Source organism: Pongo pygmaeus, chromosome 11, assembly GCF_028885625.2.
Source record: "Pongo pygmaeus isolate AG05252 chromosome 11, NHGRI_mPonPyg2-v2.0_pri, whole genome shotgun sequence".
Classification (NCBI taxonomy): Eukaryota; Metazoa; Chordata; class Mammalia; order Primates; family Hominidae; genus Pongo; species Pongo pygmaeus.
This window is the reverse complement of record NC_072384.2, coordinates 142,361,465-142,378,334: the sequence shown is the minus strand read 5'-3', so window position 1 is coordinate 142,378,334 and position 16,870 is coordinate 142,361,465. Positions and strand designations below refer to the sequence as shown.

The 16,870-nt window shown below is 53.6% G+C and overlaps 1 protein-coding gene across 3 annotated transcripts in view; it reads right to left on the bottom strand.

The window, feature by feature from the left end:
• Positions 1-653: 653 nt before the first annotated feature.
• The window catches only part of ATG4B (autophagy related 4B cysteine peptidase), a 37,258-nt gene continuing 21,041 nt past the window's right edge, over positions 654-16,870 (bottom strand). For all 3 annotated transcript variants that reach the window (XM_054477389.2, XM_063648446.1, XM_063648447.1), the window contains 7 exons: positions 15,713-15,792; positions 7,950-8,143; positions 6,596-6,674; positions 6,128-6,273; positions 3,766-3,822; positions 3,141-3,234; positions 654-2,325 (listed from right to left, as the gene is read on the bottom strand). In XM_054477389.2, coding sequence (XP_054333364.1) covers positions 2,252-2,325; positions 3,141-3,234; positions 3,766-3,822; positions 6,128-6,273; positions 6,596-6,674; positions 7,950-8,143; positions 15,713-15,792 — 724 coding nt within the window. In that variant the 3' untranslated portion in view covers positions 654-2,251. The remainder of the gene's footprint in view (positions 2,326-3,140; positions 3,235-3,765; positions 3,823-6,127; positions 6,274-6,595; positions 6,675-7,949; positions 8,144-15,712; positions 15,793-16,870) is intronic.

Below are 16,870 nucleotides of genomic sequence, written 5' to 3'. Positions count from 1 at the left end.
CACAGCACGATGTGGCTGTCTGCCCTCCGGGTCTGTAAGAGGCTGTGCTGTTCCAGGCACTGAATGTGGTTATCTTTTAGAGCAGCCATAAGAAGTGAATACCAGCATCTGAGAGGCCACAAGTCCTCAGCCACCTCACCGGGGACCCAGCAGGGCCCCCTCCTGTCTGGCTTTGGGCCCTTCACACCTATACCAGGGCTGTCCACAGGGATGCACTGGCCAAAGTGAGCAATGTCCTCACCAAGCCCCCTGCTGCGCCCCAGGCATGGCCTCTCACAGGCCAGGACAGTCACTGCGCACTTGGGGAAGGCTTTGCTGTGATTCAAATCGAGGCAAACCCTGCAACTCCAGGCACTTCCTGTGACTTCCTCCTGCTGAAGATGGGAACCGCCATTTTGCTTTCCTAAAATCCTATTTTCCTTGCACTTTTTCCTTCTAGGGTTGTATGAGGTGGCTGATGCCACGGCTGGTAGAGAGCCAGGCTGCAGGCAGGACGGGCCCCCTGCCAGGGCTGGGGACACACCTGCTCAGGCTCCCACAGCCCGCCATGCAGGCAGCCACATCCTTTACGTGTGATGCTACGGGCTGAAACATTCACTTATTTTTTTCTGAAAATCACATTCAATTATAACAAGGAAAAAATAGACACAAGGTTTGTTTTCTACTGAAACTTATTATTTGCCATTAAGAATTGCAAACTATACTACTAAGAATGAACAACATTCTCTTCATTAAGCCTTTTTCAAAACACACAAGACAAAGCTCCCCTTTGGTCAAGGTGTCCCACACACTCCCACTGCAGCTCCCAGCACAGCGGCGCACCATGAACTTGGACGCAGAGCCCAAGGAATGGAGATTGCCCCAGCCTTCCCTCCTTCCCCACCCCAACTACACCCAAGGGAGAAAGGATACAAGGAAATACACTATGTCTTCAATGCTTGGGGGGCTAGGGGTGTCCTCTGCTACCAGGTGAGCCAGTCAGTGCCGAGTGTCCGGTGCGTGTCCTCAGGGATCTCCAGCTCCCCCACCTACACAAGCAGCAGCAGCAGCGAGTCCTGCCAATGCCGCAGTAGCTGCTCATGAGAAAGGTGCCCACGCTTGCCGTGCCCATGTTCCCCAAGCCCTCCTGTTTACATTTCCTAGCAGGGCAAAGCTACTTTCCCAGGACAGGCAGCAGAGCAGCGGGGCAGAGTGCACTCTGGGACCCAGGACAGCAGGTTACACAGGGTCAGGCGGTGGTGGGTGCTGGAATCAGGGCTGAGGTTCTGGAAATGCCACCAGGTGATGCCACCCTGTGGTGTCTGCCCACCACACACCACAAGACTCAAGTGGTTTTCCCCTCTTGGCCCTAAACCACCTAACACCTCAGCGGCAAGGGAGGGAATTCTTAGCAAGGCAAGGACATGGGGAAGGCTCCTGGGAGAGGCATACCGTCCACCCTCAAGCCTGACTGTCACAGGTGGAGGCCCTGCCCCGTCACCACACCTGGGGAAGCTGCCACAGAGTGCCACAGCACTGGAAAGGGACACTCTGAGGGCAGGCTCCAGCAGCAGCCCCAGGACAGCCAGCCGCCCTTCTGCCCAGGCCGCCCACGCCGTGTCCTGTGCACGCCATCTTCAGGTTTCCCACACACCCACTTCCTGAATACTTTTCTCCCCAAAGCAAGGAGGAACCTTGCCTTCATTCCTCCAACCTCATCTCCCACTGAGGTAGCCCTTGGTAAGCCAGGCTGGGCAGAGAAGACACAGCTGTGGGCGCGCCCCCCTCGAGAGCAGCCCAGTCTTTGGACGTGGGGCCGCAGTGTGGCTGTCGCTCCTCTCACACCAGCCTGCACAGGTCTTCTGAGACTCTGACTCAGGAAGTGCCCCAGAAATTCATGTCGGTGTCTGACAACTTCAAACAGGACTTTAATTCAAACCAACCACAGAACCGGCGCCTGGGAGCAAGTGGGACTGAGGCCCAGGCGCTAACACGGGGCTGGCAGTGTCAAGAGAACCCTCTGGAAGCTCCTAACAGATGGCTCCACGTGCGGATGCACAGACCCTGACGGGCACTCTGAGCTGGGCAGTCCGACACCAAGCAGTAAGGCCTCCCGGGCAGCGCAGCCTCAGTCCACGAGCAGAGCGGGTGACCCTCTGGGGGGAGGCAGCACGAGGCGCGGCCCTCGTCAGGCGAGCGGGCGGGATGGATGAAACGCGGTGGCACCAGGAGCCCCAGGCTCTCACAGGTGCCACCCCTGACCCCAGGATTTTCAAAGGGACAGGATTTCAAAGTCTTCATCTTCTGAGTCGAAGAATCTTTCCAGTCGCTCTACATCAGAAGAATCTAGAAGGAACAGGACATAGCTCATCAGGCATCTTGGGTGGGCTACCTGGGTGTGAGTCAAGTGCCGTTGGCATGGGACAGACTGAGCAGTGCCTGCTCTGCAGCCCACAGACAGCTGTCCCCATGCGGGTGTGAAAAGGCCCGGGGGTTGTGGAGACCTGCGAATATGGGGGGAGGGAGCAGAGAAGAGGAGCACGGCAGGGTGAGGAGGGCAGGGGGCAGCCGGCACAATCTTAGGCCTGAGGGGGCCTCTGTCCTGCGCCTCCCTCGCTGCACCCTGACCCCTCGTGGTCATCAGGAGTGGTTCCATTGTCATTGCCTTGTAGAGTTTCTCACAGTGAGACAGGGATGAGGAGGACGAGCTCATGGCCACTCACTTCACTGCACGAGCCCAGGCCGGCTCCTGCGGCACACTGGCCATGGTCCAAGGGGTCTGCGCCACCCATGGCCAGTGGTGCCCAAGTGGACCAGTCTCCCACCCAGGACTGCATCATCACAGAGCCTGCATGTTCTGTCTGCTCCAGAGCCCTGAGGACTCCATGGGAGCACGCCCAGCTCCGCAGTGCCCTGGGCAGACAGTGCAGGTGGGGAAGACGAGGTGGGTCCTGGGCTGCTGGGCGCAAGCTTGGAGGAGAGGACGCTCCACTCCATACCTGGTCTCACAGGCAAACCACTGCCAAGTGCTCACGGCTCAGGCTCATACACACCTTAATGGTCAAAACCAAGGGGGCCAGGACTGGGGAAGCAAGGGCACAGATCATACCCCCGAGGAACCCCACCTCCAAGGGACCCCACCTGGACTTGGCAGCTCTCACCTAGGGACAGGTTCAGGACGTCGGGGCAGGCCAGGTGTGAAGGCTGCTGCTCCACCAGCTCAAACATGGGCAGGGCGCCTCCGAGCAGAGACAGCTGTTAGTGAGACATGGCCGTCAGGTGCAGCCTCACCCAGTGCTTGCGGCCAAGAGAAAGGGGCCGGCCGGCCACAGCCAGCAGACAAACCTGACTGTCATCCCATCTCACTGATGAGAAAACAGAGGCAGCTTCCACACTAAAGGCTACATGAGAACCCAGTGTGGTGATCAACACACAGCACAGTCTGACCACAATGGCAGAGAGGGGTGGGCCACACGCACTAGGCCAGCGTAGCTCAGCACCCCATCACCACCCCCATCTCAACAGGAGATGGATGAGGACACTGGAAATCCCATTCTAAAGTCAACACGCAACATCCGTCCCCAGGGTTGTTAACCGTGTTGCCAGGTGGGCAATCCAGGATGCCCCACCTTGTTCAGCTACATAGCTGTGCCAAGCAAGACAAAGCTCCCCACGGCCCAGTGAGGCTGCCTGAGACCTGGACGCCGGCCTTCGACCCCTGCGTGCCCTGCTGCCTGTCTCCCTGGGTGGCTCAGCTGGGCTGTGGGTGGTGGGGCGGCTACAAACCTTTTTGACTTGCTGGCACCAGTCACTGAAGTCATCTTCAGTCTTACAGAAAAACCCCTAAAACGAAATGATGATAAGCAGAACAGAACACCCCCATCTGCAGTCGGCTAAGAGGTGGGGGCTTCCATTCCCACTGCCAGTGGCGCAGCAGAGGCCCCCAGCATGCACGTGCTGGACACTCCAGCCTGCCTTGGCTCCTGTGGCCGGGAACAGAGCTCCGAGGGTCCCCTGTGCATGGCCCCCTGCACCAGTGCCTGGCTCCCCTCAGGCTCCACTACGCTGCTGTGCCTTGTTCACCCATGAGATGTTATGTGGTGTGCATCTGTTAAACCTCACCGAATTTTCCGGGAATGAGGCAGGTTATGAGTTAGGGCCAAGTGGAGAGCTCTTCTCTCTGCGACTGTGAGGCAGGGCCGCTGGGTCTCAGCCTTCACCTAGCATCTCCCTAGAAGCTTGGCGGCAAAGGCCACCGAGCACTGCCCAAGGACACCATGACACAGGGAGCCTCCTGCTGAGGAGCCAGGAGACAGGTGACCTGCCAAGGGTCACCGGCAATCACATCCTTAAAGCTGCCGCCTGTAATGACAGTCACTAGGAATTCTCAACACTGCCAGATGTTAACACAAAAAGAAAAAGAAACGGAAAACAAAGACAAAATGAGAGGAGAAGCTCAAACTGGGCACTCTCTTCCTCTGAAGACACCGTTTCTGCTGCCTTGGCGCTGGTGTAGGAGCACTCTCCCCTGGGGACAGGGGACATTCCTCCTCCTCACGGGTGAGGACAGTTATCCCACCAGGTGGCCCCTTTGGTCTCAACTCCTCAACGTTCACGCGTCTGCTTCTCTGTCTGCGGTGGCTGGCTCTCTAGCCTGACCTGACTGTTAGAGTGCCAATCACTGGAAGCCACCAAGCCACGTTTACAGTAACAAACATACTTAATTCTAGTCAGACGAGGAATTTGTGACTAGGTTCTGATAAGAAGTGTGCGCCAGGCTGGGCACGGTGGCTCACGCCTGTAATCCCAGCACTTTGGGAGGCCGAGGCGGGTGGATCACAAGGTCAGGAGATCGAGACCATCCTGGCTAACACAGTGAAAACTGGTCTCTATTAAAAATACAGAAAATTAGCCAGGCGTGGTGGCAGGTGCCTGCAATCCTAGCTAATCGAGAGGCTGAGGCAGGAGAATGGCGTGAACCCGGGAGGCGGAGCTTGCAGTGAGCCGAGATTGCGCCACTGCACTCCAGCCTGGGCGACAGAGCAAGACTCCGTCTCAAAAAAAAAAAAAAAAAAGAAAAAGTGTGAGCCACAGAGCTCCAGCCCATGTTCCCCACTCCTGCCACCCTGCCCAAGAGGTGCATGGAGCGTGGTGTGCCCTCTGGGGCTGTGCCACAGCTCAGAGACCGTCCCATTTCAGGCCCAGATCTGCCTTCTTCCTCCTAAATGGGGCAGAGCATCCACAACAGAGCCCCCGATTCGGTTAACTGCTTCCCTGAGCATGTCACCGTCATTCATGATTTCTAGGGGGGTTTTTTGGCCTCTTTCCCCATCAAGTATATTTGAGAGCAGGCAGGTCTGCATAAATCACACACCAAAAATCACAACTAGGTAATCAAAATGGAAAACACGGAAGCTCGTTCTTAGGATAATCCCCCAGAGAGGTCAAGTCAGAGCCTCCGGAAAACAAAAGGTGGTGCAGGAGTGGGTGGGTAGAGGGGCCGCCCTGTGTTTAAATGTGGGTGTGACGAAGGTGGTGCAGGAGTGGGTGGGTGGAGGGGCTGCCCTGTGTTTAAATGTGGGTGTGACGAAGGTGGTGCAGGAGTGGGTGGGTGGAGGGGCCGCCTGTGTGTTTAAATGTGGGTGTGACGAAGGTGGTGCAGGAGTGGGTGGGTGGAGGGGCCGCCCTGTGTTTAAATGTGGGTGTGACGAAGGTGGTGCAGGAGTGGGTGGGTGGAGGGGCCGCCCTGTGTTTAAATGTGGGTGTGACGAAGGTGGTGCAGGAGTGGGTGGGTGGAGGGGCCGCCCGTGTGTTTAAATGTGGGTGTGAGGGGGACACACTCACCATGGCTCACACTCATCCACGCACACTCAGCACGCGCCCACACACGCTCACATCCAGACACATGCTCTCCGGGCCACTCGAAGGCCATGAAGGCTGCGCAGGAGGTGGTGCCCGGGGGAGGGACGTGAGGGTGCAAGGACACAGTTCAGGCTCTTGTGCCCTTCAGATTCCCAACCATGTGAACACAGTACTTATCCCAACATGTTGGAAAAAAAAAAAAACGCAAAAATCCGAAACTTTTCCTCGTCATTCCCAAACAGCTTTCAGCACAAAATGCCTGTGTGCTCAGGTGGCCGCCGCGTACCACAGCGATGGACGGGTCAAGCTCCGCGATGCTCATGCGGCACGGCGGGTGCTGGCAGTGGAAGCTCTCGTCTGGGATGAAGCAGCCGTCAGTGGGCTCCACGGCTGGCTGCGTGGTGTGGGGGTCCAGGTAGATGAGCTCCTCACCTGGGAGGACGAGGCAGGCGGGCAGGTGGGCAGCCGAGCCGGCAGAGGAAAAGGACAGAGGAGGCCGCGTTTCACCCACTGCACCCACATCACACTGAGAAGCAGTGGGGGCAGGAGGTGGGGAGGGAGCCGAGGGCACCAGACCATCAGGGAAAGGGGCACACAGGAGGCCGCCCGTGACCAGGCTGAAAACGAACCCCCCTCAGGGCATGCTGCTTTTCCACCAGTGGCCTCAAGTGGCCACCTGGGGTGTGGGACCTGCTCACGGAATGCCCTTAAAGGGCACAGGCCCACAGGGACACGGTGGGAACCCTGGACTCACCAACGTAGCCGATGAAGTAGTGAGCGCTGTTGGGCTTCCCTCCGATGACGCCCAGAGACTGGGGCATCATGAAGCAGTGCTGTGGAGGGGCAGGGGACTGAGCACAGGTCCCAGGCAGGAGCAGACGGTCCCCCCACCCACTGCCATAGGGGGCCCAAGGGTCTGCTGAGGCCCAACTGGATGACACAAGAGGGGACAGGAGGGGACATGGTCCCAAAGAGCTTACTATCCAGGAAAGACCAAAGGACATCCCACAGGCGCAAGAAACCCAATCTGCAGGCTCAGCTCAGGGAAGCTTCATGTCAGAGGTGGGCTTTGGGGAGGCTGGGAGTGAGGGGGGCTGGCAGGAGACGTGAGCAGGGGTGGGGGAGGCGGCCCTGCTGAGTGCTTTCACCTGACAGGGCAGAAGCGATGGAGATGGGGCCTGTGTGTGGGGGCAGCTGAGACACCACAGGATGGGCAGAAGACTGGAGGGAGGGGCCAAGTTCAGACAACTGAATAATTTTAACAGAAAGCCACATTTCAGTTCCATACAAATGTGACTCCTTGGTCTAAAATTTGAGTTAACTGAAGAAAGGATGGTTTTCCCTTCTGCTTGCTTTTTCTTTTTTTTTTTGAGATGGAGTCACTCAGGATGGAGTGCAATGGCATGATCTTGGGTCACTGCAAGCCCTGCCTCCTGGGTTCAAGAGATTCTCCTGCCTCAGCCTCCTGAGTAGCTAGGACTACAGGCGCACGCCAGCACGCACAACTAATTTTTATATTTTTAGTAGAGACGGGGTTTCACCATGTTGGCCAGGCTAGTCTCGAACTCCTGACCTCGTGATCTGCCTACTTTGGCCTCCCAAAGTGCTCGGATTACAGTCGTGAGCCACCACGCCCGGCCCCTTTTTGCTTTCATGACATGGGGGAGCCTGTGGCTGGAGCTCCTCACAGAGCCCTGCCCACAAGTCCCTTCCTCACAGGCCAACCCACCCTCCAAAGGGACCTCAGGCCAAGACGGCCGTAGGGGAGTGGGGCGGGCATGCCTGGGGTACAGTGGAGACCCGGGAGGGGGCAGGGCTCCCTGTCAGGCCGAGGAATGGCACCTGGTTCCGAGGACCCCCTACAAGCGCCTCATGCTTTCGTCCTCGACATTCGCCTTGACACTTGCAGAACCAAAGCAGCACGCGCCTATTGATGGACGTGACTCACGCCCACTCACCCCTTGGGAAATGGTGTAAACCAGGGTTGTTTACCCCTCCCCTGAGAGCCAGCTGCACAAATGGCCACGTGACGACGATGCACTCAAAGTGACTAAAAACTGGGAGAAGGGGACAGGGACTCAGGGCAAGCGCCGCACGGCAGGACCCACCTTCAGCGTCTCCACGTAGGCCTCGTTGATGTCCGTGAGCCCCAGGCGCAGGGGAATGAGAAGTACCAGGGGTCTCCATGGCGATGGCCTGTTGGTGACCTCAGCTCCGGCAGGGAATCCATTGCAGTGCCGGTCGGAATCTGCAGGAAACGCAGTGGCGCCCGCACAGGGAACGCTGTTCCTGCACAACCTTCCTAGAAAGGGAGACATGCTTTCACCAACCAAGCAGACCTGCGCAAAAGTGCTCCCACAACAAGCAAGCAAATGATGATTGTGTAACAGAAAAAGGGCAGTACAAAGCCAGGTGCTTACAGTGAAATTCAAACTTGGAAAATACAGAAAAGCATAAGAAAATTTTTTCATAATCTTGCCACCCAGAGAAAAAAGAAATATTTTCTAAGCACACTTAATTCAAGAGTTTTATTGTGAAATAAAGCACACAAAACAGTGCAAGAAAAAGCCACGTGCACTTGAGAGGAAAATCACAGAAGTATCCACGCAGCCGGCCAGCCTGGCTAGTGCCAGCAGAGGCAGAACCCACTCCCTCCAGGCCTCCTCAGCAACCCCTTTCCTTGCTCCCACCCCTTCCACCTACACACACCCATGAGTCAATGGTCCGGAGGACACATCAACCAGAGGGTGCGGTGATGGGAGAAGACACTCTGGGAGCATGGAGTATGCCCGGCGTCTAGATCGAGGTTTCTCAATACCACTCCCCACTCAGAGGACCCAGGCTGATTCCAGGGCCAGGCAGGGAATGTTCAGAGGTGCCTGCAGCATCTGCTTAACCCAGAACATAAGGGAGGGCTCAAAACATAAACGAAAAACGCCAGAACACGGCAAAAGACACCACCAGACTGAGGTGGCCACCGGCCAAAGGTGGGACCATCAAGCATCAAAAAGATGGACAGTGACACGTGACAGTGACAGGCGACAGTGACAGGTGACAGACAGGTGACAGGTAGCACACTGCACACTAAGTGATGGGAGAAAAGATGGCTCTTCTCAAGAATGCCAACCAATAAACGTGAAAGGAAAGGACAGGCTAGAAAAACCACCATTATCAGGCAGGAGTCACACAGCTCACCAGGACATGCTCAGTGTCACCACTGGATTATTCATTAATTACAAAGGAAAAAAGACAACATCTCCGGGGATCTGACACAGTGTTCCACTGCAGGCCCCGGACGGGATGGCAGAGGACACTGCCACCCAGGGGCTACTCTCAGCCACAGGCTCAACCCAAGCCCAACTGTGAGGAAGCAGACAAATCCAGCATGTGGGATGGTCAGCTGACCTGAACTTCTCAAAAATGCTACAAAGCAGCAACAACCACAACAAAGAGGCAGAACCTTCTCAATTAAAGACTAGAAAGACATCACAACTATATACAACAGCACTGGACCCTCAACCAGGAACACACATCAGCTGCACGGGTTGTTCCTGGGACAGCAAGGGGCCAAGATGGACCCTGGTTAGTCGCGGCGTCACCTCTTTTGTGGTGATGAGGCTGTGTGGCTCTGAGGAACACTCTCATTCATAGGAGGCTTGCTCATAAAAATCACGTGTCAAAATACAATTGGTGGATCTAGGTGGAGGGTTTGTGGCCATGACTCACTGAGCTTTTTTGTAGGACTCAAATTTCTCAAAACAGACAGCTAGAAAACAAGGATTCTGAGACAGAAATTTTTAAATTTCTTTTAGAGACGGGGTCTCACTCTGTCACCCAGGCTGCAGTGCAGTGGCACAATCACAGCTCACTGCAGCCTCAAACACCTGTGCTTAAGCAATACTCCCGCCTCAGCCTCCCGAGTAGCTGGAACAACAGGTGTGGGCCACTGTGCCCCACTGATTTTTTCTTTTTTTTTTTTTCTTGAAGCCGATTCTCTGTCGCCCAGGCTGGAGTGCAGTGGCATAATCTCGGTTCACTGCAACCTCTGCCTTCCGGGCTCAAGCAATTCTCCTGCCTCAGCCTCCCCAGTAGCTAGGATGACAGGTGTGTGTCACCATGCCCAGCTAATTTTTGTATTTTTAGTAGAGATGGGGTTTTGCCACATTGGCCGGGCTGGTCTCGAACTCCTGACCTCAAGTGATCTGCTCGCCTCAGCTTCCCAAAGTGCTGAGATTACAGACATAAGCCATGTGCCTGGCCTGATTTTTCTATTTCTTATAGAGAGGGAGTTGTCCGGGCTGGTCTCAAGCAATCCTTCAACTCAGCCTCCCTGAGGGGTGGGATTATGGGTAGGAGCTGCCATGCCCAGCCTTAAGGGAGTTGTTTGGGTTTGTTTGGTTGGTTTTTGAGACAGGGTCTTACTGTGTCACCCACGGTGGAGTGAAGTGGTATAATCACGTCTCACTGCAGCCTCAACCTCCCAGGCTCATGTGATCCTCCCACCTCAGACTCCTGAGTAGGTGGGACTACAGGTACATGCCCCCATATCTGGCTAGTTTGTTTTGTTTTGTTTTTTGTAGAGATGAGGTTTTACCATGTTACCCAGGCGGCTGGTCTCAAACTCCTGGACTCAAGCAATCTGCCTGCTTCTGCCTCCCAAAGTGCTAGGATTACAGGCGGGAGCCACAGCGCTTAGCCAAGGGAGGGATTTTAACTTTGATTTTTTAAACATATACGTTATTGCTTCAAAGAGCCAGTTCTAGTATGTGTTAGTTCTAATAAATTTTTTTAATTTTAAATTTTATTTTTAAAATATTTTATAGAACAAGGTCCAGGCACGGTGGCTCACGCCTGTAATCCCAGCACTTTGGGAGGCCGAGGTGGGCAGATCATGAGGTCAGGAGATCAAGACCATCCTGGCCAACATGGTGAAATATGGTGAAACCCCATCTCCACTAAAATACAAAAAATTAGCCAGGTGTGGTGGCATGCACCTGTAGTCTCAGCTACTCAGGAGGCTGAGGCAGGGGAATCACTTGAATCTGGGCAGCGGAAGTTGCAGTGAGCCAAGATCGTGCCACTGCACTCCAGCCTGGCAACAGAGCAAGACTCTGTTTCCAAAAAAAAAAAAAAAAAAAGAGAGAGACGTCTGGCTATGTTGCCCAGGCTGGTCTTGAATTCCTGGCTTTAAGCAATCCTCCTGCCTCAGCCTCCCAAAGTGCTGGGATTACAAACATGAGCCACTACACCCGGCCTAATACATTTCTTCCTTTAAATCATTACTTTCTGTATTTGTCTTTAATATCATTCTTTGGTTTCTTCAGTTAATTTTGCTTTTTCCGAATTCTTGAGTTGTATGCTCATTTCATTAATTTTCACTTTGTAAAAGAACCCATATACTAGTATTGAAGGTACACAAGTTTTCTTCTGAGTTCTGTACACATCAGATTCAGATACATAGTTATGGTCTGTACACTTGACTTTTTTGAGGTTTCACATTTCCAGACAGCAGGGTTTTGTCCTTTTTTCATTTTATTCTGCATTAGTTTCATAGAAATTCCTAGGTACACTCTGCTGTCACAATCTAGGGTTTGATAGGTATCTACTAAACTCTGCTTATTGTGTTATCTGGGTCCCCTGTAGCTTTGATCTTTCCATATCTAATCTGTTAATTATTCTGTTTTCTCTATATTTTGCTTTATTATTTTTTGTTGTTTTGGTTTTTTGAGACACAGTCTTACTGTGTCACACAGGCTGGAGTGCAGTGGCATGATCTCAGCTCACTGTAGCCTCTGCCTCCCAGGTTCAAGCAATTCTCGTGCCTCAGCCTCCCGAGTAGCCGGGATTACAAGGGCATGCCACCATGCCCAGCTAATTTTTTTTTTTTTTTTTAGTAGACATGGGGTTTTACGATGTTGACCAGGCTGGTCTTGAACTCCTGACCTCATGTGATCTACCCACCTTGGCCTCCCGCAGTGCTGGGATTATAGGCGTAAGCCACCGTGCCCGGCCCGCTTTATTGATTTTGAAGTTATGTTTTGGTAGAAAGGCTTCCCGGTGGTGACATTTTTCTGCTGACTGGTGCTTTGTTACCTGCACAGACCCTACTGTCTCAGGAATATGATTGAACACACAGATCGGCTCAAGGGCTGATGTGTAGCTGGGCCGGTTGCTTCTGTGCCTCCAGAGCCCAGCACTGAGTGTGTGACCTACCACGTCACAAACACCCTGCTGTCAACAGGGTGCAACGGGCTTTTGCCTATTCCTGCCACCACTTGAAATTTTCTCGTGTTCTCTTTATATTTTGAACACATTTAAAATTTCTATTTCTCTATCAATGACAACTACACAGTACATATACTTCCTCTCACCTCATGAAGCCAGGTCTTTTCTCAGAATTCTAAACATTTTCCACAGTAGCATTTGGTGTGGCACAAAGATGAGATGCCCAGGCCAGTTGAGACTGCCTTTCTTCAAAGCAGCTTAGTAGTAATGCTATTGTTTGGATGTTTAGAGAAGTTTCCCTTTACTTCTGCAATTTGGAAATATTATCAGGAACTTCTGATAAAAAATTTGGGAGTCTTTAGCTCTAAAGACTCAACTCTCACCACCTCAGGGGAATTTTCTCCTCCTCCTTCAGCGGCCAACTCCCCCGAGAAGTTCTAATCCACACACTCTGCTTTCAGCTGCCTCTGTTTTGCTGCACTGCCTCTCAGGGAGCGGAGTTTCAGCTATTGTGATTCTCCTCCCCACTCTGTTTCTCTGACTGTGCTTGCTCTGGTATTTACTTTTCTTTCATTGGAGTCATTTGTCCTCACTGCCAGACTGACACGTTTTCCAATCTGTATTTCCTCCCTACATTCAGTGACATTCTGTCTACTGTCGTTAGAAAGGTCTAAGCCCATCAACGTTAAGGACAAGAAGAGCATGCTAGGATGTCCTGGCTGGCCTCTGATTGGGGGTGGACAGAGGGATGGTAGGGGGCGGAGATGGGTTGGTGGATGGGGACACTGTAGGCAGTAAGGTCTCCCCTTACCCCGCAGGCTTCACCTAAAATCTGAGTGGGAACACCGTCAGGCAGCTCTTTCACTGCAGGAAGAAGCTTTAGTGGAATTTCTGAATGGCATCAGTCTCCTCCTATCTAACTGCTCCTTCCACAAGCAGTTCTGAGAAACCAGAAGAAAAGTCCTTGCTTGGCCAAGGACCTGTCTGTTTCTCTAGCTTCGGCTTTGCAGACTTCCTTCTCAGATGTCCTCCCTTGCGCTCTCAGAAGCACAACTGAAAAAAGCAGTCCGCTTCCTGCCCTCCCCCCACTACTCCCTCCTGGGGCTTTTGGTAGGGATCATTCAGAACAACCCCGATGTCCTCCTCACAACACCACGCCACACTCGGGAACCCAGAAACCCAAGCCTTGTGCATCAATGCCAGTGCCTTTGCTGGCTGGATGTGGATGCCTTTCTTCCTAAATGGGGGCATCAGGCACCTTCCACATGCTCCTATGAGGAACAGTATCCTTTCAGGCAGCTGATGCAGTGAGACTAAGCCGGTCAGACCAGGCAGCCTCCACATCCTCCCGGGAGCCACCATCCCCAGGGGCTGGGAAATGCAGATTCAAGCTCTTCCAGGACCTGACCCCACCCTCACTCTGACAAGCCACGTTTCAACAGCACTGCTTTAGGCAGCCCTGAGACTCCCGAAGAGTCGGAGCTGGAGTCCACACAGTCGAGCTGCCCCCAAGACTCCCAGCAGTGCTACCTGCACCCAGAGGGACGGAGGTTCCAGGAAGCCCTGACCCTTGCGCCTTCCTGGCCACTGCACCCAGCAACAGCCTCCCTAATCCAAGGCCAGCGACTGAGGTGTGACTTGGTGAGATCCTGAGCACGGGTGCGGAACGAGGGGGTAAGTGATTTCCCCAAACACGGGAGGGAGGGTGGGGGAGTGAACAGGGAACTAAGGTATAATAGTATATTGTGTAGCCAGTTAATACCTACAATGCTGTCACTCACCGCCAGGAGAAAATACTTAGCAAACTATGTAAGTTTTTGAAAAGCACAGGAGAAATACTGAGAGTAAGAATGTCAAAATGCTCATATCAGTTATTTCTGAGTGGTAAAATCAATAATTTTTCTCTTTCTTTGTACTCTTCCTATGTTCCCAATGTTTTATAAAAATTTCAAGAAACAGAATGGAGGGAAAAGGCAGATGGAAGAAACAAACACCCTTTGGTTATGATCCCAAGTTCAAGTCTTCGAAGAACAGAATCCTGGAAGGAGAGTCTGCTGTGGCAAAGCTCTCAATGCTGCAGAAGCCGGCCTCACTCTCCCTTAGAAAGTCCTGCCTCACTCCCTCCGCTGTGTCACGACGCCCCCCAGGACGGCCAGACGATGAAGAAACAGAATGGAGAGGCAGGAAGGGGCGCGTCTGTGACCCAGCACACACCTGTGTGGTGACCTGGCACACCCACAGTCACAGGGCAGGACCCACTCCCACTGTGAATCTGTGCGCAGTTACGGCTGTGGCTCTGAATGAGGTCTTTTTTTTTTTGGGACAGAGTCTCGCTCGGCCAGGCTGGAGTGCAGTGGTGTGATCAAGGCTCACTGCAACCTCCGCCTCCAGGTTCAAGCGATTCTTCTGCCTCAGCCTCCTGAGTAGCTGGGACTATAGGCGCATGCCACCATGCCCAGCTAGTTTCTGTATTTTTAGTAGAGATGGGGTTTCACCATGTTGGCCAGGCTGGTCTTGAACTCCTGACCTCATGATCCACCCACCTCGGCCTCCCAAGGTGCTGAGATTACAGGCATGAGCCACTGCGCCCGGCCTAAATGAGCTCTTTCTTATGGAAAATTGGATTCAAGGCACTAGCCCACATGTAGAACTTCAATAAAATTGGAATTGAGGGAGTTTTGAGAAGTTCCCTGGGAGAAAGGTGGCCCTGAGTAAAAAGGTGGTGAGGCATTTTTAAGCGTTCTCAGCCCTGAGTAAAAAGGTGGTGAGGCATTTTTAAGCGTTCTCAGCCCTGAGTAAAAAGGTGGTGAGGCATTTTTAAGCGTTCTCAGCCCTGAGTAAAAAGGTGGTGAGGCATTTTTAAGCGTTCTCAGCCCTGAGTAAAAAGGTGGTGGGGCATTTTTAAGAGTTCTCAGCCCTGAGTGAAAAGGTGGTGAGGCATTTTTAAGCGTTCTCAGCCCTGAGTGAAAAGGTGGTGAGGCATTTTTAAGCGTTCTCAGCCCTGAGTGAGAAGGTGGTGAGGCGTTTTTAAGCGTTCTCAGCCCTGAGTGAAAAGGTGGTGAGGCATTTTTAAGAGTTCTCAGCTTGGCTACATCATGGAAGGTGAAACATGAATCTGGAACTCACTCAATGAGCCCATTTGTTAAAACTGAGCCACAATTTTCCTCCTAGATGTAAATGTTGCCACGCCTAGGTTCCTTCAGGGTTGCAGCAGACCTTTCTTCCAGAAAGCTGAAAAGAGCTCTGCCTTCACGACGTGCCTTTGCTCGAGATGGTGCAGCTAGAGATGGTTGCTGCATCTCTCTGTGGCATATCAAGGCAAAAGAACTTCACCAGAATTACCACACGAGGGCGCCTAAGCACAGCACGCCTTCACAAATGATTTGTAACCAAGACACAAAACATGACGTGAGATACCAAGTCACGGCCTCCAGAGAGCCTGGGCTCTCCTCTCTTGGTATGACCGCCGGGATAGGAGAGCGAGGCCACCGTGCATCTGGCTTGGCACGCAGGCCCCACGGAGCACCTGCACGGCATGGGGCGACTGACAACACTCGCCGAGGCTCCCGTGGGGACTCAGGCGAGGAAGTGTCTGTGTTGCCCATAATTTCAACTTTCTTGTCCATGGAAACCCTGTGCCACTTACTGATTTCCTCCATCACAACAGTGTTGTCCATCGCAATGTGGACCGCCAAGGAGCTCCACGTGTCGAAGACAGCAAGCTTCCTACAGAGAATAGGAGAATGACCATAAGCTTTTGTACAATTCAAAGATGGTTCATCTTTGCGGCGACAGCTGTGCAAAGGAGTGTTCGTGTTAGAGGTGCTTCTCGGATGAGAAGGGCCAAGGCTCCTCAAGTCCGGGGCATGGCCAATGCCACAGACAGGAAGAACACTGAGGGTAAATCTGCTTCTTCTCATCTGAGGCCCAGGGGTTCTGCCCTCGCCCCAACCTCCATTCACAGAGAGCACACGCAAGAGGCTTTTGAGTGGCCTGGTTTCCTGGTCTCACTAGCACAGAGGCAGGGACTAGAACACGAACGCAGCTCTGAGACGCTGTGGGTTTTGCCAACTTTGAGGCAGGCCTCCCAGCACCTTCACGCTCTGCTCTGCTCTCCCCTCCACCAAACACACTGAGCTGACAACCAAGGAATCTGAGTCCTTACAGAGAAACCTGCAGCTTAGTGGGAAGCACGACTGTGCACGCCAGTGAGGAGGACGTGGCCTCGGATTTCCCGTTCTGAGGGAAGGGCAGATTCTGCAGCCAAAAGTCTAACGGGACTCTGATCTCATCTCAGGTCTGGTGGAGGTGGGGTCAGAGGACCTCAACAAAAGGTAAAACAATAGAAAAGGCCCTGAGGCAGCAAAGACCTGGTGCTCCTGGGGGCAGAATGCAAGACCTGTGGAGGGGAGTTGGGTGGGGGTAGAGAACGGGACTGGGGTGACCACACAGAGCCCCTCCCAATGCACAAGCCCAGAGGGGACACTGGGAGGACAGCCTGCCCCCGCACCACCCCCCGCCCCACCACCTTCCTCCTCCCATCTCCAGCCCAGCTGCAGTGCTGAAGACACACCCACACATAAGGGACACAGCAGCACTGGCAAAGCTGACCTGGCGGAGGCAAACAAGGAAGCAGCAGCCACGTGGGCCGGTGGTCAACGCTGCAGAGAACAGTAACGCAGGAACGGGGAGTGGCGCTACTAACGTAGCCACAGGGAAAACCTTGGTGCCAAAGGGTACCTGGGCAGACATGGGGCGCCACCCAGGCAGGTGTTGGGGGAACAGGGTCCAAGTGCCAGGCACC